Source organism: Vitis vinifera, chromosome 18 (genome assembly GCF_030704535.1).
Source record: "Vitis vinifera cultivar Pinot Noir 40024 chromosome 18, ASM3070453v1".
NCBI classification, from domain to species: domain Eukaryota; kingdom Viridiplantae; phylum Streptophyta; class Magnoliopsida; order Vitales; family Vitaceae; genus Vitis; species Vitis vinifera.
The window spans coordinates 32,134,590-32,162,136 of record NC_081822.1 but is presented as its reverse complement, the minus strand read 5'-3'; the positions used below and the strand labels follow the sequence as shown (position 1 = coordinate 32,162,136).

At 35.8% G+C, this 27,547-nt stretch overlaps 1 protein-coding gene across 5 annotated transcripts; it reads left to right on the top strand.

Moving 5' to 3' along the window:
* LOC100258500 (uncharacterized) lies at positions 1-22,074 on the top strand. Of its 5 annotated transcripts, none has more exons than XM_002282056.4 (10): positions 1-408; positions 5,341-5,479; positions 5,677-5,821; positions 6,133-6,260; positions 9,042-9,113; positions 10,930-11,056; positions 11,137-11,261; positions 11,370-11,411; positions 19,640-19,852; positions 21,602-22,074. In XM_002282056.4, exons 1-10 carry the CDS (start codon positions 320-322, stop codon positions 21,668-21,670), a joined length of 1,149 nt encoding a protein of 382 aa, XP_002282092.2. In that variant the 5' UTR covers positions 1-319; the 3' UTR covers positions 21,671-22,074. The 5 variants fall into 5 exon arrangements, with proteins under 5 accessions (XP_002282092.2, XP_010665337.1, XP_010665339.1 ...); XM_010667035.3 differs by having other exon boundaries at positions 86-637; XM_010667037.3 differs by having other exon boundaries at positions 142-408; positions 5,346-5,479.
* Positions 22,075-27,547: the final 5,473 nt, after the last annotated feature.

Sequence of the window (27,547 nt, the reverse complement as noted above, 5' to 3'; positions counted from 1 at the left end):
ATATACATATCAATTTTTGAAGAAAAATGTAAAGAAATAAGGTAGTAATGTTGAAAAAGACAAATTAAAATCCAAATTTTGTGAACTTCAATTATAAAAAATAAAAAAATATTTTCTATCAAATCTGAATGGAAATCCTTTCTTTGTATGAATTTCTTCCATTTCAAACTCGGATTTCAATTTTTTTTTTCCATCCAAACTGCTTGAGAAATTTGCCCATTTTTGGAAAACAAATTCGAGCACTGTTTTCGAATGGGCACAACCCAGACGGGTTAAGCCCAAACCAGTACCGGCAAAAAACCCATTTTCCAGTGAAAAAATGTCACAATCGTGCCATATGACGGCTATGGTGGTTTGTAAGCCGGCATTTGGGATTGTTTCCAAAGTAGCGTTTCAATTCTTTAGCAGGTAGCCACCCAAAATTCGAATTCCCCATCATCTATTATCAGATTCTCTCTGGGTTTCTTTCATTTTCCTTCATTGTTTATTTGTTTCTGGTAGTTGGTGGACGTGTTTGATTGCTAAATTTTCATGAAACTAACAAGAATTTAGAGGACCCATTTTCTGGGTTTAAAATTGTTTCATTTGCCCCATTTCTTCTTTTGAGTGTTCCAGGAAATTGATTGATGTGTTTGGAGTAAGTTCTGATAAACTGAGCAACTCTTAGAGGATCCGTTTGGGCTCCCTGCTTTTATTAGGCATTAATATTTGCTAGAAATATTTCATTTTCATGGTTCAGTCTACTGGTGGGTGTGTTTACCTCTTTGTTTGTTTCTGTCAGGTAATTGAATGAATTTTGTCATACCTAACAACCATCGAGAGGATCCATTTGGGCTCTCTGCTCTGTTGGGTCATCATAAATTGATGAAATGATTTCATTCATATAGTTTAATTTAGCAGTCTGTTCTTTTATTTGTAAGTGTATTTTTGTTCTCAGGTACTTGATTGATGTGCCTGTTCAGTCAATTTTGGAGGAGCAATTAGGCTTTCTGTTTTGTTGGGTTATTATCATTTGCCATCAATCGTAGGCAAACTAAAAAGCATTTAGAGGACTCACTTGGGATTCTGCCTCATTGGGTCTTCATCATCCGCAAAAAGTATTTCATTTACATGACTTATTTGCTAATTGGCAGGATGGTCTATTTTTGAGTTTGCTTTGTTTTGTGTGCTCTTCTCTCTCTCTGTCTCTCTCTCTCTTTCTGTTTCTGTTTCTTTTTTGTTTGTTGGGTTTTTATGATTCGTAGCAAGGTGGTATTATGGGGTGTGTATAAGTGTTATCATCATCACTCAAATAATTGGCTGTTGGAGAAGAAAAGGAAAATGCTGAAAGTTAATAAAAATGGAGTTCTGTCTCAAGCATTTCCATCATTTTTTTCTTTATTCTTTTGGAGATCCAAATGGAGCCTAGATGATGCTGAGGAAGAAGTTGGTGGAAATAAATATTACCATCAAAATCTAAAAGTCTGAACGAAAGCTAAGATCCATGTTAACTGGTGGAAGGTATGACAATACTAACAATGAGAGTGAAAAGAGGAGCTCTTAGGCAACTTACGACACTTGTGAGGGGGAAATTGTAGTTTCTGGGAGGATGGGAAAAGGGAAAAAAGTTCAAAATTAAGGCTGGTAAGAACATAACACAGTTGCTTTAATTCTAGGATAGATTCATTTGGGGTTAGAGTAATAGCTGCATTATTAAGATTGTGGGTCTTTTGCTGCAAGCTAGTGGGCATTCTTATGGAACTTATAAAATGTAAAGTTGATTATTTCTTATAGTCATTGAGCTTGCAGGTCCACTGAAATGAAATGTTTCTGGAGTTTGCGGTGAATTCTAGGAACAACTAATTTACCATTCATTTGGACCAATCTGTACTAACTTGCTTAATAATTTTTTGAATTCTTAAATCCCAGAGTCTGTGAGTATTTCTGCTTTAACATAGTCGGCTGTGATGTGAGAGGTGAACAATGTTACGAGTTTGATCTCTAAAAAGGGGTGATCTTGGATATTTAACAGTTGATTCCCTAAGAAAATTTATAGTTCTTCTGCGCCTGGTATAGGAAAGACATATTGTCTAATCGTAGGTTATAGAGCTTGGATCAGGCCATGATATCCCTTGAGAGTGTTAAATTTCAGAGAAAAACTTTCAAGGAGACTAAAATTGAACAAGTGATTTCCAGAAGACATAGTGACAGGATTACAAATCTGATGGACTCTCTATGGCATTTTACCAAGAGTGCAGGAGGATCATCAAGCCAAACATCTTTTGAAACCTTAGGGAGCTCCAATCTAACACTATTTCAATTTTCACCGCCTTAGTTCCAAAGATATAGTATCAATATGATATAGGATTTTAGATATTTTAGCTTCATGGCAAGCCTATATAGGTTAATTACCATGTCTTTTTCTGAATATCTCTACAATGTGCTTTTAGACATTATGTCTTCCTCCCAAGTGGCACTGTCGGAGGGAAAAAATTCTTAATGTAGTGCTTATTGCTAATGAGATTACGGATGAGAGATTAGATCTACTCAGGTTGGAGGGAAGAGTCGTATCCAAAGCAGATTTTGAAAAACCCCATAAGCATGTGGAGTAGGATTCCTTGACCATACTATGAGGGAAAGAAGATTTGGCAAGGGTGGCACTTATGGATTCTAGGTATTTTATCAAATGACAGTGATCTGATGCTTATAGCAAGCCAGGCTTTCAGTGTTCTTACACAAGGGGGCCCCTCCTCTGTGTTATTACCTTTGGCAGTAAATGTCATTTGGCAGATAATATTTAGAGCAGGAGGCAAGGATTACTGGAAGGTTTTCATGTGGATTGGTCCACACTCCAAATGTCTTCTAATCCTTAGAGCCTTCAGGATGATCTTTGGATTTAATTATTTGGTTGAGTGTGGCATTAGCAAGTGGCCTACAAAATGCCTGGGTGGAGCCTCAGAGGTTTGGGTTTCTGGAACCAGTTATCTCCTGTGGGGGTAGGATTGGCCTTAGTTCAGTCTTATTTGTCTCATATCTCTGCTTATTAAATGATACATGTATACTTTAAAATTCCTATGAAGGTCACCTCTACTATTATTATTTGATCTGGCATGGGGAGTTTAGATGTTATTATCATTAGTAAGTGTGGTCTTTAGTTTAATAGGTGGGGTCAGAAGGAATTCTCATCTCTGCCTTAAGAAACCATTTCCAAATGTCTTAGGTTTTCCCTCTAAATGAGACTTGTTTTCCATAATGGCATTAAAATTCAGTTCTTGGAAGTCCTTTGCGGGTTAAACAGCCCTTGAAAATTTCCCCTTTCTGTCTTTATTGAGTTTTGAGGTCGAGAGAAGCTTCCTATTGTGAACCTCTATTCCCTTCTAACAATTCTTCTTCTGGAACTTTGATTTGAAGGAAAACCTTACTGATTGTGACTATCCTTTTGTCTCTTGAAGACATCTGCATGTCCTCATCTGTCCTGAAAGTGTTGTTAGACTTTGTAGGTAAATGGGGTTTGTTTATCTTCAATTCTTTCTATACCTTATCCAAATGTGAAAACAGGTCTTTTTTCTGCCTGATTTTATAGGATAAGACCAAAGCCCTTCTGAAAATTAAAGCATTTGCACTATAGCAGCTCAACAAGAGGATCAATTGCTCTCCAAGCAACCCTACAAAGGTAATAGCCCAAAAATGTAGCCCTTGAGGCTTGGCTCAAGTGCTTGGGGTGGGTTTATGGGAGTTTCTAGGTTCAAATCCCAATGGGGACAAAAAAAGAAAAAGGGAAAAAAATTACCTATAAAAAAAAAAAGCCCAAAAATGTACTTGCACATGAGAAATGGAGTGAAGGCACATTTTTTTTTCCTTTTTCTTTTGTCTGGGGCTGCTTCTATTGACTGAGAATTTATTTGGGTGGCTAGAATTGCTTGCATGGCTTTGAAGGAGATTTGAATTATGATGGTTTATCTCCATTTTTTTGGGGGGCTTTAGGAAGGGGGAGGGGGGGGGGGGGAAGCACTCAGTGCAGTATAGTCCTCTGGAACAGTGGCTTTTCAGCTCCTATTTGGGTCATTTGGTTGGAAATTACTAAGGGGTGGTAGAAATTTCATTTATTTATTTGTTTGTGTTTTTTATACAAGCATATAAACTAATAGAGAACCACGAACATCGTGTGGGATGCATCCCTGCCTTTTACTTCTCTGGCTGTTTTGGGCCTTTCAGAAATCTAAGGAATTCTCTGAATTTCCATTTAACATCATGGTTATTAGGGGGTTACTTTCTGGGGAAATGAGGGTAAAACAAGGAATAATCTTCAGATGATTCCTCTGTAAGTTTTCTTACTCTCAAGTGGGTGTTCTTAAGTTATCTAGGCCAGATGGGCTTGGAAGGGGTTATTTGGAACTATTTATAACCTACTTTTAGCTTATCCTAAACATGCAGGTTTTGATTTGCTATGCAGTTGGAGATTTGAGCCATTTTAGTTGCTTTGACAATGGGAATTTCTAATATTACTGTAGAGGCAGGTTCTTTCTGGTCATTCCTTGGGCCTCTTTTAGTGGGGGGAAGCCCTTAGTGGTTGAGTCACCAGATTTGGAGATTAAGGATGTTTGAGGATGTTTTGCTTCTTCGAAGCCTAGATTGTCTAAGAAATTGGCTAATGTGCTGACCGAGACTGGATCTTGGACTAAGATGTTTTTGTTGGGTTTCATGTATCTTTATGAGGATTTTGGTGGTTTTATTGTATGGTTTTGTGCTTTCCAGCTCTTCTCTTTCTTCTCAAAGCCAGATCTCTCATCCTCCCTATTGCTTGTACCATTTATTCTTTTACTTAGTGATCATCTGTTATGAAAAGAGAAAAACATCCTAGTTTTCTTACAGAGATCCACTTCAACCTTAAATTAGTTTTCTTGGTTCTATTATTACTTCATCAATCTAACCATATGTTCTACTGTCTAAATCATTAACATAATTTTTAGGCACTTATGATTTGGTCCTAGACACATGAAAATATACAATGCAGATATAGTCTGTTTCAACTTCTATATACCTGTTCTTCTCATTTTATCCTAAGCAGTCATCTTATGGTGCACTATGCATCTGTCCTGCATGGGGGACTACAACCCTACTTCATATTTCTGTGCAATGTTAATTCCAAATTTGCTAATTTTTTCTATTCTTTTGTATGGCATTATGCATGGGTAATTTCTTCATGCACTAGGCTTCTCTTTTTCCCTCTCCTTATTACTTTATGGAGAAGGAATTAAATCTTCGAGTGATAAATGAGCAATGCAGAAAAGAAATATTGTATTTTCCTTTGATTGAAAAAGCTCATTTATGCTTTCATTTTTTAATTCTGAGGTTTTTCAGTGCAGTGTTTCCAAGGAAGATAGAGAAAATGGTTAAGGATAGCAACGGTTGCATCACTCGTCTTCTCTTTTGTGGGCCAAATTTTCCTGCTTCAAATAAATACACTAGAGAATATTTACAAAACTACCCATTTATCCAGGTTTAATGTTGTTGCTTATATTTATTTTTCTTTTATCCTTTTCATATGAAAATTATAATGCACAAAAAAATAATAACACAGATATAACAATATATCAGTGAAATAAGCATGCCTGTTATAGCATTCAGATTTTCTTTCTCTGAAATGTTGGGCTTATATAATGTATCAATTAAATATTTAAAGCTTCTATTTTGTAGGTGGATGATTCTTCCTTTGAAGATGTGCCTGATGTTATTGCTGACTATGATATGTGTATAGTAAAAAGCATGCGGCTAGATTCAAATATTATTTCTCGTGCAAATAAGATGAAGCTTATAATGCAGTTTGGTGTTGGGCTAGAAGGTGAGTATCATATGTTACTTATTTCACTACAGTAAAAGTTATTGGGTTTCGATATTTTCACTTGAATGTCATATAATATATATATATATATCTATATTATTTTTTTTTATAGGTAAATTTATTTCTTCTTTTTTTTTTTTTTTTTCCTTTTTTGGTCCCCATTGGGATTTGAACTTGGAAACTCCCATAAACCCATCCCAACCCTTTTTTCACTTGAGCTAGGCCTCAAGGGCATGTCATTTGATATTCTTTTGCCTTTATGTTGCTGATGTGCCATCCAAATTGATAGTGTCATACATCTTTGCATGAAGGTGTTGACATCAATGCTGCTACAAAATGTGGAATTAAAGTCGCTAGAATCGCGAGTGGTGAAACTGGTAATGCTGCCTCATGTGCAGAAATGGCCATATATCTGATGCTGGGACTTCTCCGGAAGCAAGTATGTTATTGTAGAACCTGTTTATTTCCCTAATTGGTTAAATCCTATGCATTTTTCAATTTCTAAACAAATTATATGGTGAGTTTAACTTTTTTCTTTTATACTTATATGAGTATACCACTTATTTTGAGCCTTTCTTCCTAGATTAATATCACATTTTATGCAGGCACATATGTTTTTTGTTGCCTTATCTTTCTTTCTTGTACAGTAACTATTCTGAGCTGTTATGATTTGTTTTTGCCTATACTGATTGAATTTATTAAACTTTCATCAACTTTCTCGACTTTCACCCTCAAATTCAGTACTGATTGAGTGATTTTAACTAGAAATCAAGGGTTAGTGCCAGGATGGCGGTTCAATTGGCACCTAAAATATGAAACTGGAAAAATGTCATTTTAGGAAGTTTCTTTTTCGTACCTAAACAACTAAAACTATGTTTTTGTCTTCTGATAACACCATTTGTATGGACGAAGCATTTCATTTTTTTCCCCTTTTTGAATAGGAAATGATAATTTGGAGTGGAGTGACTAGCATATTACTGCAAACATATGAAATATTTGAAGTACCTTGGCACCTGAATTATATGTAATATTTTGAAATTCATTTTTTAGTAAGATTCCATGTTTTTTGCCAACGTTTTCACTGAAGTTTCACAATATTTAATAGAATTCTGAAACAAGATTTCCAAATTTAAGAGGTTCAAACTTTCTGTTAAATCAGAGTTCTATTTTCTTTTGGATCTCAGCCTTATTAGGGCTATTAAGTCTAGTGTAATGTAGTAAAATTTGTTGTTGGTGATGAAGATGGCCTATGATATCTCTCTTTCTTCTTAACACCTCTTATTGTTTTTTTGATCTATCTCTTTTCTTTGAATTCAATGTTTCTTGAAATTACTTTGATGCTTTTTGCCTTGTTATCACTGCAACTATGAGCTTAGGTTGGATAATTCCTCAAGATACTCAAAATATGATTTTGGGAAGCCAGATTTGTGATATAGTTTGAGGATCTGTTTGGATTCTATTCCTTGTGGCCTTACTTACCATTTGAATTGAAGTTCCCAGTAGTTTAGTGTGATAAGCATAGATTAGAGCATCTTTTGTTGTTGAGTAGTTTGATTTGTCTGTCTTTGTTCTTGACATGTCGCTACATCTTCACATCTCAATTCTTAAGGAGCTTTTTCATCCCCTACTGGTGACATATTCCTAGAACTTCTAAAGCATGGACACTTCTTAAGGCTCTTATTTGATAAGGTTGGATACAATTACTCGTTGGGTACAAATATATATGCATTGACTATGCACCGTGCACATCGCAAATTCAAAAGTAACATTTGATGAGTTGGACATGTTCCAGATGTACTTAGGACATAACCTGATACATTTAGGATATGATTGAGTTCCAAACCACATTCTCTGCCTTAAAAAAAAAAAAAACGCATGGTTCTCATATACTAATTGAAGTGTTTTTTATTTAAAAAAGGGTTAAATACACTTTGGCCCTGGGGCCTTTTTGTCCTTTCATAGTTTGCTTCTCACATTCAAAATTCAACAATTAGCTCCTCCAAAATTGTTAAAACAAAACATTTTTTTTGAATGGTGCTTACTTTCAGTTATAGAAAAACTTATGTGCCCTGCGCTTGACCCAAATATGAGGGTATAAGAGTCACTCAAAGGGATTAAAACCCTATATTATTCTCTTACACTTTCAAATCATGCTGGCCACATGGTTTTTTTTTTTTTTTTTTTTTGTTAATCAAATAAACTCCATCCAGAAAAGAAAAAAAGAAAAACAAAAGTAGAGTAGCACTCTTTAGCAATTTTAAAGGGCAAATTGTTGGATTTTGAATTTAAGTGGAGCAAAGTGCAAACAGCCCTAATGGTTGAGTGACCCAAGTGTATTTGACCCTTAAAAAAAATATGTAATTGTAACTGATGACTTCTTGTGAACTATAAAACCATTACAGAAAACTGTGCAAATGAGGTCTTTGCTTGCTTTAGGCCATTTAGTTCTCACACTCAAAGGAAGGAGGGAGATATGATCATAGAATTGTTACAAGTGATGACCACAGAATTTTAGATGAAAAAGGCCTCAATTTTAGGTTTTTCATGTATGACATAATAATTATGTAAAAGGAAATACTTATTGTAGCTATATCTGAACATATCAGTATCCTACTTGTTTTTGGGATTTTTTGTGAGCATATCAAATCCTTATTTATGAGAGCAATACCAACACAAGAAAACATAAAAAGATAGAGCGCACACACACAGAATCTACCATGTGGTTCACTGTTAATGTGAGACCTACATCCACTTTGTTGCTGTAGACTTTCCACTATAATCAAAGAAAAATTACAGGGTGATCTCACACCTCCCGGTGATCTTCTCTCCTTTGCTTTTCACAATGGAAAATGACCACCCTAATAATGTAGGCTAATACATATGTAAAACACCCAACCCCCCCCACTGTAAAGGCTCATCCATAGTCAAGGGAAAGAATGCACAGTATAATTAGGCTCCACGCACTCAACAGTCAGAAAAACTTAAAATCTACTGACTTAGCTCTAAATTTATCATAGCTTCCTGGCTTCCTTTGTTCTTGCTGCCTTCTTTTACTGGGTTTGGATTCTGTTATTTCTTCAGTGTTCTAGTGACCTTTCATTAATCTCGGCCCTTGGGAGTTTTTATGATTATCTAATAATCATTATTCCTTGTTCTCTTGCAATCTCTGGATCAGTTTTTTATATGTTGATTTTCTTCATAATTTGGACTATTGTTGCAGAAAGAGATGCAGATTTCTTTAAAACAGAAAATAGTTGGAGAGCCTATTGGTGATACACTATTTGGAAAAACTGTGAGTATCCCTTTTGTTGGTCAAGCCATTATTGGGATTTTTAATTTTTTGGTTTTTCTTTCTTTTCTTTCTTTTTTTTTTTAAACCTTTTTCTTTGCCTTTGTGTTTGTGATATCCAAGCATATTTTTTCTCAACAGCAACTGCTTGAAAGTTTGTCTTAGTATGATTGCTGAATAGGTAGTTGAAGATTATCCTCTTATTCTATTGCAAACTCATAAAAATGGCATGAAATGTTTGCCTCATTGGGAATGGCAAGAAAAACAACCTGAAAGGCAATTATTTAGCTGAATAAATGGCCCTGTGTAAGGCTGAATGATGAAACAGGCTATTGTAGCTAGCTCCAAACATTTCAGTAAGTTTTTATTTTTGTTGGGTTGGATTTCTGTGAACTAATAAATGGAGATGCAATCATTTCAACAGTGGTGTAAAAGGAATGAACATTTAAAAGTGAAGAATAAGCTAGATTGGTTTTCCTATGCTTAGAAGTTATTGACAAGCAGTGGATTTTAAATTATCATGTGATTGAATTTTTCCTAGGAAAGGTAGGGTGTTGGTGGTGGATGTTTGCACTAAAAGAAGAAATGATTGGTTCTTGGAGAAGTTTATAATGGGCTGAGGTAAATCTTGATAAATTACTTACAGAGACATGGCACTGAAAAGTCACTGGTACTGAAATAGCAGAAAAAGAAGAGAATCTAGAAGATGAAAGTCATTCACCTAGGTCACTATGACTGGAAAGTGATAAAGTTCAATTGCTGCTAGAGAAATAGGTGCTACTTGAAATCCATGTGGGCATAAATACAAAGAAACCCCATAGGAGTATACAAATTCTTATCTGAGAACCGTTGGTGAGGACAATGAGAATGACTGTCCTTGTGCATGAACTTTGAGGAGTATTGGTTATCATACATATGGTGTTTCAGTTTACCAGTTAAATTAGGGATTGCATCATGGATTAATTTGTAGTACAAATCTTTTCTTTTCTGGATAATGATGGAATGGTTGCTCATTTGCAAAATTGAGTTATCTGTTGTATTTTGTCGCAAATAATGTGCCATCAATTGATGAAAGTAAATGTGAAGTGAATATTGGACTTGAAGGAATAAAATGGAATGATGGATTTAATTTCTTTCAAACTCTTCCTTTGCTGGAAAAAAGAATGTAAACGATCAACAAGTGAGACAAATAACACACGCGCATGTAAGATTTTGTGAAATGGAAGACACAAATGTTACAAATAAGTAAGCTATGTCTCTCCATTTGATTAGTCTATTTCATTTTTTACATGGCCTGGCCTCTTCTGATCTATTAAGACATTTATATGGAATGTAAATCATAAGACAAGGTAGCAGAATAATTTTTGCTCCATGTGCTTCATTGTAATTTGTCCCTCATTCCCCTCCCCCCCTATTTGATGAAATACAATTTGGGGATAGGAAAGAGATCTGTTTGAGTGGAATCTAAACAACCCGGGGTTGAATGATATTTTAGTCTCTGCAATTGCTAGTTATGTATATTTCATCATATTATATCTAGCATGGGTGTTTAACTAACTATAATCATAACAAGATATTAGTAACAGGAGAGTATTTTAGTAATTCCGATATGTACCTTCTTATTAAGCTCCCTTATCTATTTAAATGTTGAAACTCATTTTGAATTACAATATGTTTTGGTGGACTTTTGTAATGGTTTGTAATTATTTCAAATTACAATATGCTTTAGTGGAATTCTGTGTCATCAATGGAATTAACTATCATCACATAGCCTATTATCATTTTTCTTAAATAGATAGAATTTTCTTTGCTCATGTAGGTATTCATTATGGGGTTTGGAAATATTGGGATTGATTTGGCAAAGCGCTTGCGACCATTTGGTGTAAGAATTCTTGCTACAAAACGGAGTTGGGCCTCTCAGTCTCTAAATTCTAGCCAATCAAATGGTATGTAAGAACTCATAGACTAAAACAGCAAAACTCATTGCTGGGTAGTTGCTAAGTAATTGTCTTCGTCATATTTTCAGGGTTTCCCACTCCAAATGATAATGCTGATGAATTGGTTGATGAGAAGGGTGGTCATGAAGCTATCTATGACTTTGCAAGCAGTGCTGACATAGTTGTTTGCTGCTTGAGATTGAATAGTGAAACAGTAAAAACCAGCATTTTTACTTTTTGTTGTTCCCCTTTTATGGGCTTCTGCAGAGAATGCTTTTTTGTTTTCTGATATCTACTTGATTTTGGATTTTTTAATTTTCAGGCTGCCATAATAGACAAGAAATTCATATCTTCAATGAGGAAGGTTTGTTTGCTTCTTGTTTTTATATGCAGTAGTGAATTTTGGAAGAAGCTTAATTTTTCTTTTTATTTATTTATTTGGCAATGATAAATTTGTGTTTTTACCTCATTCGCTTATTAAAAAAAAATGATAAAACTTGTGCCTTTCATAATTATCATTAATGTGCCTTGTGAGATAAGATGGGCTGCCTTGAGTATGAGTTTTTCCCGTGATACTGTGAGATTTTCTTGACTTGTTATAGCTCTAATCAAACTAGAAGCAGTAGGATTTTCCACAGCTGTCTTCTGGTAGTGTAAACATGCGAACATCCAAGAGAAATATCAGACTAAGGAATGAAAGGGACAATGAGACGCTTGTCAGTGAAGGTGTTGTGGACGATAGTTCCAGTGTGGCTTACGGTTATTGGTACCTGGTCATATTCTTTATCAAAGTTTGTGTTATTCTCGTATCTGCTGGTTCCTTTTGATTAATAAAGAAAGTTTTTCTTCTTTGCTTATGATCTTTTGCTCCGATGTTCTAGTTAAACCACGGTAAGCACTGAAAAATGCTGTCCCTTCACTGGTGTTGATGTGTTTGTACTTCGGTTTAATTTCTTATCAAATTAATTACCTAAGATGGCAGCAGATCTACAAGATCCTTTTCCTTGTTTTGCTTATCGTGTGCTTATTGTGCCCTGACCTGATAACTATCAAATTTATATTATAGGCTGTACTTTGTCACCAAAATAAATTCCTTCTTGCCTTCTCTTTAAGGGTCTCATTAGCAGGAAAGTAAGGGAGCCATTATCAGTCACCACTTGAATCACATTCCTCGTTTAAATCTCTTCCAATGAGGAATCTGGCTATTCAGGCAAATATACACATGGTGTCAAATTAGCATAAGTGTCCATGGATTTAAGAAAACATTTCCATTAGACTAATTGAAACACAAAACATTACTGTGCACCTAGGTTTTTCATTCAAGTGTTTTTCACAATAATTACCACCTCTTTTTTTTTTTTGGAGGTATGGAAGGTTGTGCCATTTGGCATCAGGTTATTTTGAGTATCTATGCGACACATCCTGATGGATGGGACGCCAAGAATATAATTAGATGGTCACATCGTTACCCTTGGAAGGCCATTGCTCATTGTCTTCAAATTTTTTCTACACACTAGGTGGTGATGGGACCAGATATTCGTTTTTGGGAAGATCTTTGGTGGGGGGACCAATCTCTTCGTTTACAATTTCCAAGACTGTTCAAAATCATCACTACTAAAACTCGTCTTATTTCAGCTATTATGGGTAATAACACTTCTTTGTCTTGGAATCTAGTCTTCAGACGAAACCTAACTGATGAGGAGATTGTGGATCTTGAAAGACTAAAACCTTTACTTTCCCTTGTTCATTTGATTCCTTCTGTTTCTGATGTGAAAGCTTGGATTCTGTCCTCTTTCAAAATTTTCTCAGTTAAATTTTTTTTCTCAGCCTTAGCTAGTGTCTCAAATTCTATTCCTTTCTACCCAACTAATTTTTTGTGGAACTCAAAAGTCCCCTCTAAGGTCAGGGCCTTTGCTTGGTTAGTGGCTCATAAGAAGGTAAATACCAATGACATGTTGCAGTTGAGAAGACCTTTCAAAGTCCTTAGCCCTGATTGGTACATCCTATGTAGGAGGAGTAGAGGGATGATTGATCATCTTTTCTTGCATTGTCTGATTACTTTGGGATTGTGGCACATAATTTTTTCACAGGCTGGGATGGAATGGGTTTAGCTTAGCAATATTTGCGATATGTTCGTGATCTTCTTCAAGTGTTTTGGGAATTCTATTAGAGGCAAGACTCTTTAGAGGATCAAGTCTCTCTCTCTCTCTCTCTTGTGGATTGTGTGGAGAGAGAGAAATGGTAGGATTTTTGAGGAGATTTGGAAGACGCTAGAGATGATGTGGGATCAGCTTGATTTTTATATTTCTTTATGGGATTACTGTTCAAACATTTTTAAACCCTATCCTTTGAGTGTAATCTAGCTTCGTTGGCTCCCGTTATGTACACCTTAGGGTTGGGTTTAGAGGGTCACGATTCTTTTACTTGAATAGGCATTTTGTTCCTTTTGTATAGCCCTCCTTGGGTTAGAGGAGGTTTACGTAGTTTTTTTGATCACACGACCTTTTGTACCTCTTGTATAGCCTTCCTTGATTAGTGGAGGTTTACTTAGTTCTTTTGATCAGGCTTGTACTTCATGGGGAGGATTTCTCATCCTTCTCATATTGTTTTTCTTTATGTTGAGAGAGAGAGAAAGAAGAAAAACCTTAATTCTCATTCATATGTTTACTTACAATTGAGCAATATATATATACAAGGTTAGGAGTCCTAACTACCATACATGTGACCTATATTAACAAGGAAAGATTATATACTATAAATACATTATATTCAACACTCCCTCTCAAGCTGGAGCATATACGTCATATGCACCAAGCTTGTTACAAATATATTTAATCCTAGGACCTCTGAGAGATTTAGTGAAGATGTCTGCTAGTTGATCATTTGAATTAACAAAACTTGTAGCAACACATCCTGATGTGATCTTCTCTCTAATGAAATGACAGTCAACTTCAATATGCTTGGTCCTTTCATGAAAGACTGGATTGGATGCAATATGTAATGCGGCCTGGTTATCACAGATGAGTTTCATCTGTTCATCCTTTCCAAATCTCAACTCTCGAAGAAGATGTCTCAACCATATGAGTTCACATGTTGCCAAAGCCATAGCTCGATACTCGCTTCAGCGCTAGATCTGGCCACTACATCTTGTTTCTTACTCTTCCAAGATATTAGATTACCTCCAATAAAAACACAGTACCCTGAAGTGGAACGTCTATCTGTGGGTGAGCCAGCCCAATCTGCATCTGTGTAACCAACAACCTGAGTATGACCTCTGTTCTCGTACAACACACCTTGGCCTGGTGTACTTTTGATATATCGAAGAATGCGGATTACGGCATCCTAATGGCTATCACATGGTGACTGTAGGAATTGACTAACAACACTCACAGGAAAAGAAATGTCTGGACGAGTAATGGTGAGATAGTTCAATTTACCTACGAGCCGTCGATATCTCCCGGGGTCTCCTAAAGGCTCCCCCTGTCCTGGTACAAGTTTGACATTCGGATCCATAGGTGTGTCTATCGGTTTACAGTCTAACATACCGGTTTCTTCCAGGATGTCTAAAGCATACTTCCTTTGGGAAAGGACCACACCAGAACTGGATTGAGCTATCTCAATTCCCAAGAAATACTTGAGTTTCCCCAAGTCTTTGGTCTGAAAGTGGGTAAAAAGATGTTGCTTTAGTTTCTGAATACCATCATAATCACTACCTGTAATGACGATGTCGTCCACATAAACAACCAGATAAATACACTGCCCCAAGGAGTTATGATGATAGAAAACTGAATGGTCTGATTTACTGCGAAGCATGTCAAACTCTTGAACAACAGAACTAAAACGGCCAAACCATGCTCGAGGAGATTGTTTCAAGCCATATAGAGAATGGTGTAACCTGCACACTAAACTATGGAGGAGGATAGTACGAGCTGTCTCAACAAGATGTCGATTCTTGCGTTCAGCTACCCCATTTTGTTGAGGAGTATGAGCACAAGAAGACTGATGAAGAATCCCATGATGAGACATAAACGAAGTAAATTGGGCTGAAAAATATTCCCTGGCATTGTCACTGCGTAACACACGAATAGAAATATTGAACTGAGTTTGGATTTCAGTATAAAATTTCTGGAAAATAGAGAATAACTCAGCTCGATTTTTCATTAAAATAACCAAGTACATCGAGAATAGTCATCAATGAAAGTGACAAAATACTGAAATCCTAAAGTAGACGCAGTCCGACAAGGACCCCAAACATTAGTGTGGACAAGCTCAAAAGGAGACTTTGCCCGATTATTCAAACGCTTTGGGAACGAGACACGAGTATGTTTCCCAAGCTGACATGACTCACACGGAAGCGACGACAAAGTGGAAAAACGAGGGACCATCTTCTGGAACTTGGAGAGACTAGAGTGGCCCAGACGATTGTGAATGAGGAGAGGAGCATCAGTGGAAATGCAAACTGCAGGAGATGAATCCGAGGTGAGGTGATAGAGGCCTTGAGACTCACATCCTATGCCAATCGTCTTCCCCGTACTCCGGTCCTGCAAGGTCACAAATTTATCAGAAAAGGTAATAGAGCAATTAAGAGTACGAGTGATTTTGCTGATGGAAATAAGATTAAAAGTACATTCAGGAGTATAAAGGACAGAAGTGAGAGGTAGAGAAGGTAGAGGAAGGGCCAAACCAATACCTTTAGCCACAGTTTGAGAACCATTAGCTAAGGTAACATTAGGTAAAGCAGAGGTAGTAGTAATAGAGGAGAAAAGATCCTTATTACCAGATAGGTGATCAGAAGCTCCAGAATCTAGAATCCAGGGTCCAAGAGAAGATGTGTGGGTAAGGTAGGTAGAGGCATTACCAGGCTGGGCAACAGAGGCAACAGAAGCCTGAGATGCGGAAGAGCTCGAAGGCTGAGGCAGCGGAGAATCAGAGGACTGGGCCACATGGGCAGTGCGAGGAGGCCGTCCATGTAACTGATAGCAACGATCGCGAGTGTGGCCAAGTTTATTGCAATAGGTGCAATGAGGACGTTGACCTCTACCTCGGGTACCACTGCGGCCTCCTTGAGAGCTAGTTTGAGAAACTAACACAGAGGAATCTGAAGTGCTATCAAATGGCAAAGTTTGAGTGGAGGAGATACGGAGGAGGCGAGCAAACACATCATCCAAGGACGGAACTGATGAACTACCAAGAATCTGATCGCGGACAGGCTCAAGATCCGGACGGAGGCCAATAAGAGTAAGAACCATGAAGAACTTGTCAAGCTGTGTTTGTTGAGCCCCAACATCAGGAGTAAGAGGCATCACAGTCAAGAACTCCTCCTTAAGAGAGGCAATCTGACCAATATAAGTAGATAGATCCAAGTCCTGTTGGCTGATATGGACAATAGCAGAAGCCACCTTATAAAGACGCTGGATATCATTCGAGTATAATCCTTTGGCCTGAGTCCAAAATTTAAAACAAGTTTTGTAGGCTCGAAGATGAAGAAGAATCTTGGGATCAACCGATTGCCATAATACACTACATAACTGTGCATCTATCTTCCTCCACTGTACGCGGTCAACCTCAGGGATATCTGCCTCTTGGGTAACCAAGTGATCCTCATATCCTTGACCCATAAACCAAAGTTCAACAGAGGCAGACCAGGAGAGATAATTTTCACTGCCAACCAATTTCTCTGAAGTAATCATAGGAGATCCAGATATGACAGAGGAAAAAATGGAAGTTTTAGTAGCCATATCCACTTATCTGGAGAATGAAGCATGTTTGGATCGAAGAGAGCCCTAATACGGCTTCAGATTGCGGCGTGGCACCACCGAAAAAGGGAGACGGCCTCAGATCGCGGCGTGGTAACACCAGAAAGGTAGAAGAACACTTCCCAAGGCACGTGCAGGGATTGGGGTGGAGAAAAAGTAGCCGGACCTTTGCCGGAAAGACTGTTTGGAGGGCTGATGGAGACAAAAATCCCCAAAAGAGGTACGTGCAGGGCTCAGATGGGAGAACCAGGGAGGTAGGGATGCTGGTCGGCGTCAGGCGAGGCTGGAGGAGGAGGTGCGTCGCCGGAAAAGGCCTCACGCGCCCTCACGCGCCGGCCGGAAAATTGCGCGTGGCCGGCGCGTGGATGGTCTTTTGGTCTCGATACCTTCACAAAAGTTGGAGATCTCCTCCAGGCGCTCCTTCTGGTATGGTCGGTGTCGGAAAAAGACGTTGCCGGAAGTTCACCGGAAAAGTTCGTCGGAAAAGTTTGCCGGCGATGAGTGTTTTCTGACGACGATCCGATTGACCGGAAAGTATTGGGAGATGGAGAAGGTGACCGGAATGAAACACGGTCACCGGAAGGTTTCCCGGAGTTGATGACATGGGAAACAGGAAAGAATTAGGTTTTCTCCCTTGGCTCTGATACCATGTTGAGAGAGAGAGAAAGAAGAAAGACCTTAATTCTCATTTATATGTTTACTTACAATTGAGCAATATATATATACAAGGCTAGGAGTCCTAACTACCATACATGTGACCTATATTAACAAGGAAAGATTATATACTATAAATACATTATATTCAACACTCTATTAATACATTTATTTTGTTTCTGATCAAAAAAATAATTACCACCTTTTTTGAGTAAGCCTAACATTTTAAACGGATGGGAGCTCAATCCCCTTCCATGATTAATGGTCAAATCCATCATTAGTGAAACGAAGGGCTTTTAACTCAATGAAACGACAAAGTTGTCTTTGAGAACCTACAAAGTTGTCTTTGAGAACCTACAGATGTTTAAACATCCTGCTTGGTGGTTCTTCACCATCACATACAGGGTGAGAATTTTGAAGTTTTTACGACTATGAATATTACATTATGATCTAACCCATAGAAGGGTTCATAAGTTAAGCATAAAGTAAAAGATTTCATGGAGACCTGGAAGATTGGTTTTTTTGCTACCAAATGTGAAATTAAAAAAATGATGGACATTAATCTTTTGTAAAAGCTTGAAACTGTTCATGGTACCTCCAACCAGATTTACCTGCCAAGCTGGATGGAATTTCTTACTTTTGTGTCCCTTTACAATAATTTTGAATATTTATGGCTACTATTCTTGGCCTCTATATCCTTTATTACTTCTTGAATAGAATTACAAGCTGATCTCACTCTTGACAAGCTTGTCTAGATATTACTTTGTTTAATAAGAATTTGAGATCAGTTACTGAATTTTAAGAGGCACATATTCCATTTTTTTTTTGTTAGCATGTAGTTTTACCCATTAAATATTTTAATTATAGTTTGAGATTTGTTGTTAAGCTGGAGGACAACTTAGGTTGAGTTTGGTCTAGAAAATGTTTTATAGTTTTCACTTTTTTTTTTTTTGCAAACAGTTCCATTTCCCATCTCTTTTTTTTCTTCCTGAAAATCTGTTTGGTTGAGGAATCCACCACGGCGCTTTTAGTGATTTGTAATGGATCTCATTAGATGTTTTAAGTGATCTTGTCCACCTTTGTGTTGTCAACTTTTTGGGAAAATGTTTTTAACTTCCCTTAAGAAAATAGCGCCTTATTTTTTTCTCTTTCCTTTTATTAGAGTGTCAAATTAACATCATATCTAGTTGTAGACAAGATATTGGCTGTCTTTGGAGAACCATAAGAAAACTCCACAAGCAACAAAGCTACATTAATTATACCTATCAAATATATATAAAACTACATTGATTATGTATACTAACCCTATTCTAATTTCCTCATACTTCTGTGAACAAAGCTATGATTTCTTAACATTTAAACTGAGTTGAGTTCTATATCTTGATGGTGTTCACTAGTTCTTCCTGTGCCTGAGTAATAGTGCTAATCCTTTCAAGTAATGGTCTATTTGTTACAAACCTTACTTTCAATTTTTAAGAAGAAAGAATTCCTTCCTCAAGCTCCATTCTGCTAAGTTGATATTGAAAGTAAGTGTTACTATCAAAGTCGAGACATTAATTTAGTCAGTTCATAAAAAAAGTGATGCTAATGCTTTTCTTCAAACTAGAAGGCTTAGGAAGGTCTTTCTTCCACCTGCTATTCATTTTATGAGAAATGGCAAGACTAGGGGTATCGGCTTTGGCTTAGTCTAGTGACTGTCATTGTGGAAAAAGTTTCTTCTCATTGTGGGCCTAGGTTAGGTTCTCCCTTGAAAGCCAGGCTTAGTGAAAATGGTATTGTAAGATGCTCTGTTCTTGCATTGTTTAAGGAGCTAAGAAAAAATTGAGGGTAGATATAAACGAGTCTTGTTAAGGATAAGGTTGCTTTTCCAACTTCCCTGTGGACTTTAGCCATCAAAGAAATTTTGGGTCCCCTTTAATTTAGAATTATTGGAAAGATGCTAAATAAGTAACCTTTTCAAGTCAGGTCATTTCAAGTGCTCTTTTTAATGCAAGTTGATCTAATGTTGTGGCCATTTCAAGTGAGTCTGTTGTTTGGCTATTCAGTTTACCCGAATATATTCTATTTTGTGCAACTGAAAAGTAAATCAAGAGAGAGAGAGAGAGAGAGAGAGAGAGAGAGAGTTTAGATAATGTTAGTATTATGTCTTTGCATATTTATATTTATATTTTGTTTTGTTTAGGGTGGCCTTTTGATAAATATTGCCCGAGGGGGTCTCATGGACTATGAGGCTGTTGCTTATCACCTTGAATCTGGTCACTTGGGAGGCCTGGGGACTGATGTTACTTGGACTGAGCCATTTAATCCTGATGACCAAATTTTGAAGTTCCAGAATGTCATAGTCACACCACATGTTGCAGGGGTTACAGAACATTCTTATAGATCCATGGCCAAGGTATGAGCTTATAATCATCTACTGGATTCTTGTTGCTATGGTGTATTTAATTTGATTTTAGGCAATAGCTGTTTTATCTCATATTTGTGAGTTTATGATATTTGTAATGATTTGCAAGGAAAATGACTCAGCCTCTAGTTTTGAAGCTTTTTTTCTTACTTCTTTTCCTTGGTAGTAAAATAAGAATTTCTAGAAAAAACACCACAAAATGGATGAACTCTAGTAGAATGGAAGTGTATGAGGAAACACTCAGGAAGAAAAGAAATGCATAACAAAAAACAATCTCAGGCCAGATCCTATCTCTCAATGCAATAAAAAAATGTGAGCTTCCTTTCTAGGACAATCGCATAGACCGCACAAATAGACCTTGGTCACAAGTCTTCATCCTCAAAACTGTCATCTCCATCCCCAAAGAGATCCTCCTATTGGGCTCCTTCTATAAGCACCAAAATGGGCTAGGATCACCATTTTCAAGACTCTCATTCCTCTTGCCTACAAAACTGCTCCACTGACAGACCAGAGCATCCCTACTGGATATAGGCATCACCCATGAGATGCTTAAGACAGAAGAGTAAGACCCACAATGATTGAGCCACCTGAAAATAATTTTTGGATTGGCCATGGAAGTTGTTTCAGCTGCATGTGCTGTAGATAAATGGGCTTGCCATGGGTAAATCCAGGGATTGGTTGAGGGGGCCATGACTCAACCAAATTCCCTCTTCTATTGTTATGATTTACTAAGAGTCCCTTCAAAAAACAATAGAATGACTCCTTCAAGAATTTTGCCTATTGAATAATAGCTTCATTGTTATCCTTTTATGATTACTTGAAAACCCCAATTTTAAGGAATGATTCCTGGAATCAGCCCTGGTTGCTCATTTCACATGAATAGGTTTGCCAAAGTTCTACAATTCTCTTCCCCCCTCCCCCTGGTTTCACATGTAAACATAAAATTAGGTATTGGCGCATATACATTATTTAGCAATCCTACATACTCTCTCTCCTATTCCCAGCCCCTCCCCCTCATTCGCTTTCTTTTTCTCTGTTTTGTATAGTAGAAAAGTGTTGGCTATATTAATGCCAAATGACATGTAAGATTCAACAAAGCCTATTTACCAACTGCATACTTCTCTGCACAGAAAAAATTAAGACCCCAAATTCTCCAAAGTCTCCTGAGGAAATGTATATAAAGGTACTATTTTTATTTGTGGTTGACAAAATGTCTAGAGAAAGTAAAAGGCTTTGTGGGCTATGCAGATTACTGGAATAGTTCTGACTCTTAATTGCTTAGAATCCTTCTAGGTAAACATGAATTAGTTTGACAAATTTTTGTTTATCAATCATGCACTGAACTTAGTTAACAGTTTACTTGACACAAGTAACTCATCCTTTATTTTCTTGTCAACTGAATTTCTAAAGCTCATTGCGATTAGATGTACTAGTATGAGAACTATGGACTAACCAGTCATGGTTGGATCATTTCCTCATGAGAGTTCTGCTGTTAGGGTCATGATGCATGATCTTTCTTTTCCTTCTTTCCCCCTGAAATTTCTCGACTAAAAGTCTGCTGCTTTCAACAATTTCTTTTTCCAGCATTGTGAATGACTACTAGTGAATCCCCCTTGGGGCTCTTATCTTTGCCAGTCTCTTAGAAGTTTTGCTCATTTTTGTTAATAAGATGTCATTTCTGGCTCACTTCATGATTTCAGTCCTCTTCTTTTCCTGGATCTGCTAATTGTACAATTACAGGTTGTAGGTGATATTGCCCTCCAACTTCATGCTGGGGCTCCTCTGACAGGATTAGAGTTCGTCAACTGAACCGGTTTAGAAAATTGGTCAATTCACTGAAATTATTTGATTCAGATGCCCATTTCCTTATTCAAAAAGTTGAGTAGATCCTTGTGATATTAAAGACTTTATGTTAGTTTAAAATTAATGGATTTTCACAGGTGAGAAAGAAATTGGTCACAGGCTGCTCCATTGCTGTTGTGTTATGTGCTGAAATGCAATTTGATGGCAGGGATTAAGCCAAAAACCAGGAAAATTAAAAAAAGCCAAAACCCAGACTGGTAAGCAGGGATTAAGCTTAGAATTATTGTAAGAACTATGTGCTGAAATGCAATTTGATGGCTCAATTTGATCGGTTGATAATCGATTTTAGAATCCTGTAGGGCGCTCCTGCTGTTAATTTGAAATTTGAATGACTACCCTATTTACTTCGACTTTGGGAAACTATTAGCTTAAAAGAAACTTAGGATTATTAGCTTAAAATTGAATCTCATTGAACTGTCAACTGTCTACTTACTGTGGGTAAATTAGAATGAAATGTACATCTTCATAGTAATGCTTTTATGTAAAAGGACACACAAATTGCTGTGGCCTAGCTGAAGTGGTAGAGGGTTGGAAGGGCCTAGCTGAAGTGGGTAAAGGGTTGGAAGGGCTTGTGGGAGGCTCAGGGTTTAAGTTCCAAATGGGACAAAAATCTACTTATATTGATACAAAGGGAGATGCTTAAGTGGCAATTTTTTTTTTTTTTACTATTGATTCTTATTTCAATTTTAATGTTTGAAAATTATATATGTAATTTGTATCTTATAAGATAGATAAATGAGTTAAGGGATAGAGATTTAAAACATTCTTAATCATTTTTTTCTTTTTTTTTTAAGAGAGCTTATACCTACTATTCGTTCCATATGATAAACATTTTCTTCCATGCTAATATCAAGTGTTTGATGGAATTCTCGACCGTGGATTCCACACTCGTACATTTTGGAGAAGTGGAAAAGTAGGGAGTGAGGTGGTGTTTATTTTTTGGTTGAATAGAAAAAGTTAAAATATTTGGCTTTTTCTATTCAGTTAAAAATAATCTATTGACATCGTCCAACACAACTAAAATGAACTTGTTATTAATAGGTTCAGTTTAGTTATGTTGAACAATGTCAATAGATTACTTTTAGCCGAATAGAAAAAGTAAAATATTTTGGCTTTTTCTATTCAGCCAAAAAACAAACGCTACCACTTTGTTTGGTAACTATTTTCGAAAACAATTTTTAAGAACAGTTTTTGAAAATTGTTATTTAATGAAGGTCTTTGAATAACAAGAGGATGGTTGAAAGAGAGTGGTGATCAAAATAAGTTCAAATGATATGATCACTTTTATTGTAATGACCAATGTTTTGAACCGAAAATTGAATTGAAAAAGTTACCAATTCATAGTTTAATGGTAAGAATATTGGTTGAATCGCAATCGGTTTGCAAGTTCAAAAAACATATCATCAATAGCTTGAGGTTGACTTTCTCATTCCTTAAATTTAAGGTCTTTGGTTCAAGCTCTCATCCATCATTTTTTTTTTCATTTTTAATGGATTTTACCTTAAATCTCCAGCATCTATTCCACAAGGGAATGGGAGAGAATGAAGAAAGGCTTTAAAGACCATTCTCCAAATTTTGAGGTTCTGTAGCAGCTGTAATGGCCACGGCCCACGCAGCCCATGAAAAGCCCAGCCCTATCAAAAGAGCTCGCCAATTTTGCAAAATAGAAAATTGAAGTTATCAACCCGGAACTGGACAGAAAAGCTGACCAGGTCCAGTCGATGGTTTGATCAGTTGAATCGGCTATCGTCCAATGTTTAAAACATTGACAATCATATGTGTATTTATTGTTAAAATATGTGGTAATTTTTAAGTTCTATTTTATTTGATCAAGTTTCCCTTAGTAATTTTCTCTTAAATAGAAAACGAAATTTGAAGAGAAATGAAAATAGAAAATGAAATCTGAAAAGAAATGATTTTTTGACGTTGATTTCTTTTGCTATTATAGAGTTTATATATCATTCTCAAATGATATCAGAAAAGCTCATAAACCAATATCTATCAAGACATACTTAACTGTCTAAGAGTGTGTTTGGTAGTGATTTTAGAAAACGTTTTTAGTATTTTTATACTTAAATGATAAAATTTGTTAAATATTAAAAAGATTAAAAACGCTTCTTAAAATCACTCTCAAACGGACTTTAATTAAATTTCAACCATCTAACAGTTTTTCTCAACACTCCCCCTCAAACTCACGGTAGTGATATTTTCTACTTTGAGTTTGTTTCTTAATTTTAAGAATCTGGAACTGGATAGAGCTTTGGTTAAAATGCTTGCTACTTGATCTTGTCAAGGTATATGTTTAACTTCCATTCTTCTTTGCAACACCTTCTCCCTTACAAGTATAAATCAAGTTCAATATGCTCTGTTATGGCATGTTGAATTGGGTTTGACGAAAACATAATCATGCTAAGGTTATCACACCATAGCACGAGTTGCTTTAGACCAGGAATCTGTAATTCAGTCAACAAGGCTTGTAACCAGGTGACTTCTTCAGTCAAATTAGCGAAACTCCTGTATTTAGCTTCAGTGCTGGACCTAGAGACTGTATGTTGCTTCTTTGAATGCCAGGACATAGGATTTGAACCAAGGAACCCACAAAAACCAGAAGTTGATCTTCTGTCATCAGGATCTGAAGACTGAAGCTCAATCAACATCATAAAATCCCACCAAATTCATACTGATACACTTTCTCAAATGCAGTCCATAATCAATAGTTCCTACTAAGTATCAAAGTATTCGTTTTATGATCTTCCAATGTGACTCCAAAGGGTTTTGCATGAATTGGCAAACTTTATTTACACTCTAAGAGATCTCAGGCCGGGTTATTGTAGCATATTGTAATGCTCCAACTATTGACCTGTAAAGTTGAGCATCTCTAACTCCTTCACCCCCATGAGCAAAGGGTTTTTGACCCTAGACCATAGGATTACACATCCCTTTAGCTCCTTGCATCTAGGCTCTATAAAGCAAATCTGTCAAGTATTTCTTTTGGGACAAGTGTAGCCCTCATTTGTATTTTTAACTTGAATTCTTAAAAAATGTATAGTTGATCTCTCCAAGATCCTTTAATGCAAAGACCTTGTTAACTTTAACTATTAGTTCCTCAATCATCACAATGTTGCTACCTGTAGTATAATAGAATGAAATTGGGATGATGGGAGGTTATTCTAGTAAAGTGTGATTGATCTACCTTGGTTGAAACAAAACCAAACTAAATTAATACAGTGTGAAGTTTATCAAATCATGCTCGAGATGCTTGCTTCAATGCATAGAGAGCTTTATGAACTTTGCATACTGGCTTTCCTTCTTTTGGATCTTCAAATTGGGGAGGCTGCTCCATGAAGACTTCTTCTTGCAATTCCTCATTTAGGAAAGCATTGTTCACATCAACTTGGCCTATGGACCACTCCCTTGTGACTGCAATAGTAAGAACAATCCTAATAGATGTAGGTTTTACTACTGGACTAAATGTCTTGGTGAAATCAAAACCAATTGTTTCATGAACCCTTTAGTCACTAAACTAATATGAAGGTGACTAATATAATTTTCATCATTAGGCCTAAATTAATCAATCCCCTTCTAGGTTTTCTATGTTCAAATCCTTCCAATGACTTTTCTATCCAACCATTGAAGGAAAGGATTACAATAATAGAATATAATAACAATTACTTAAAAAATTATACATTCTTAAATCTATCAATATTTATCTAAAAAAGATGACAAAAATATCTAAAGAAGTATGAAAGAAAATTTTTATTGATTTTTTTTCTTTTTTTTTTTCTTTCCTATTTTCCCTTTAAATATACGTATATGAGTAAAGAATTATAAAAAATGAAATTTCAAATTTCAAAGTTTGAACTCTGATATTAAAGTACATTCGTATATTAAGTATATAAGGTTATTCGTATGTGTAACGACTCACACCTAATTGTATGCATATTGTCTGCTTTAGATTTAAAAGGATTCTCATGATTTTAAAATATAATAACTTTCTCCTCTATCCGATGTGAGATATCATAAACAACTTTTAAACACAACGTCCTCGTTGTGTCCTACAGGATTGCATGTTGTGTCCTGTGGGATTGTAGAGCCAAATAGATGAACATCTTCAATGGGGCAAAATAAATCCCTACACCAGAGTTGGGGATCAATTTTGATATCATTTATAATCAACCCACATCTAACCATGTAAATATTGTCAGCTCTAGACCTAAAAGGACTTTTAGACTTTAAAATGCATTTATTAAGTTAAAAGGAGTCCATACATATACAACCCAAATAACTTTCCCCCATATCTAATTTGAGATATTACAATATGTATATGAATTAATAATTAAATTATGGTAGTTAACAATATGTATATTTTCAAATATTTCAAATAATTTATATTTATAATGCTTTATTGTCACTTTTTCTCCATAATTTTTTTTTAAATAGCCTATAGAAAATAAGTAAAAATAACTACAAACAAAAACAAAAACAAAAACATATTTTCAAATGGATCATATTTTTAAAACAATTTTTTTTTAAAAACTCTTTTTTTGAGTTTGAAAAATAGTTTTTTTTTTTTAAAACAAAAACTATCTTTAAAAACTATTTCTGATGATTATACATGGTAAGAAAAGCAAAATTTTAGTTAATTAAAGATTTTGAAAATGTCATAATTATTTTTTTTAGAACACAATTGTCAAATATAAAATTCAAACTCGGAGCAACATGAATTACTCTTACTTCCACTTATTTTACTACTAAACATAAAAGTCAAACACAATTTAATGTAACAATAAAAGAAAAATAAATAAAATGAGAGATATAAAATGAACTTATAACATTTTTTATTACTTTTGTTACATGATAATGAGAATAGGTAAAAAAAGAAAAAAGAAAAAAAAAGAAAAATAGAATAAGAACAAGTAGATTTATGTGTAAAACCTTAAATAAGAAAAATTACGGATAAAGGAGAAGGAAATCCATTATATATATGAGAGTAATTAACAAAGCATGCTCATCATTTATAATATATTTTTATTTATTTTTGAGTACATGGCATGGGATCAATAAATTGGGCGAAAGGATCTATTAAGTAGACGAAAAAATAAGTTAGCTAAAATTTTACGTAGTTTGTAGTTACACCACCTTATAATATAAAAATGTCTTAGCTGGATGTTACAACTACCAATGACATAATCCATTAACAAAAAACCTCATAATATCAGTAGATTATGTAGTACAAATAAAGGTCAAAGAATTTATAAATAACTATATTCATTCTTGGAATTACTTTTAATCAATGTTCTAATTTATATTAATAATGCTAATCATACTAGATACTTAGAGAAAAATATATGGGTCACTGGAATTGAAGTATTTTTTTTTATTAATAATATTTATTAATAATACAATTTGTTTGAGGCCGTACTAGGAATGATATCCTTCCAATTCTTACTTGTCTCTTCTCCTATAGGGTTTAGCATGAGGACAAGGACAGAAACTAAATGGAACAAACACTATGGACCATTGGCTTTGCTTTCCTTGAAAGCCCACCCCACCCCCTCCTTACATCAACTTTGACAAAGAAAAAATATTTCAATACGAGTGCTTGTATTTATAGCGAAAATCAACCATCCTTGCACATTCTTGGACCAAGAAAAGGGATTTCGTAGATATTGCAAGCCAATTCCATACACTGGTAACACTGTGGTGGACTACTGAGCATATGCATATATTCAATTTATTTGGTAGTATTGAAGAAAAAAAAAAGTATATCGTGGAGATTGTACTCGCAGCAGACATGGCTGAGATAGCACGTTAAAATTAGTT

What these genes read in the sequence shown, in the direction of transcription:
- LOC100258500 (XM_002282056.4), top strand. Translation starts at nt 320, where the DNA reads ATGTCACAATCGTGCCATATGACGGCTATGGTGGTTTGTAAGCCGGCA. An exon ending in GTTTGGTGTTGGGCTAGAAG is followed by an intron (nt 5,822 to 6,132) that starts GTGAGTATCATA and finishes CTTTGCATGAAG; the next exon opens with GTGTTGACATCAATGCTGCT. An exon ending in CTTATAGATCCATGGCCAAG is followed by an intron (nt 19,853 to 21,601) that starts GTATGAGCTTAT and finishes GTACAATTACAG; the next exon opens with GTTGTAGGTGATATTGCCCT.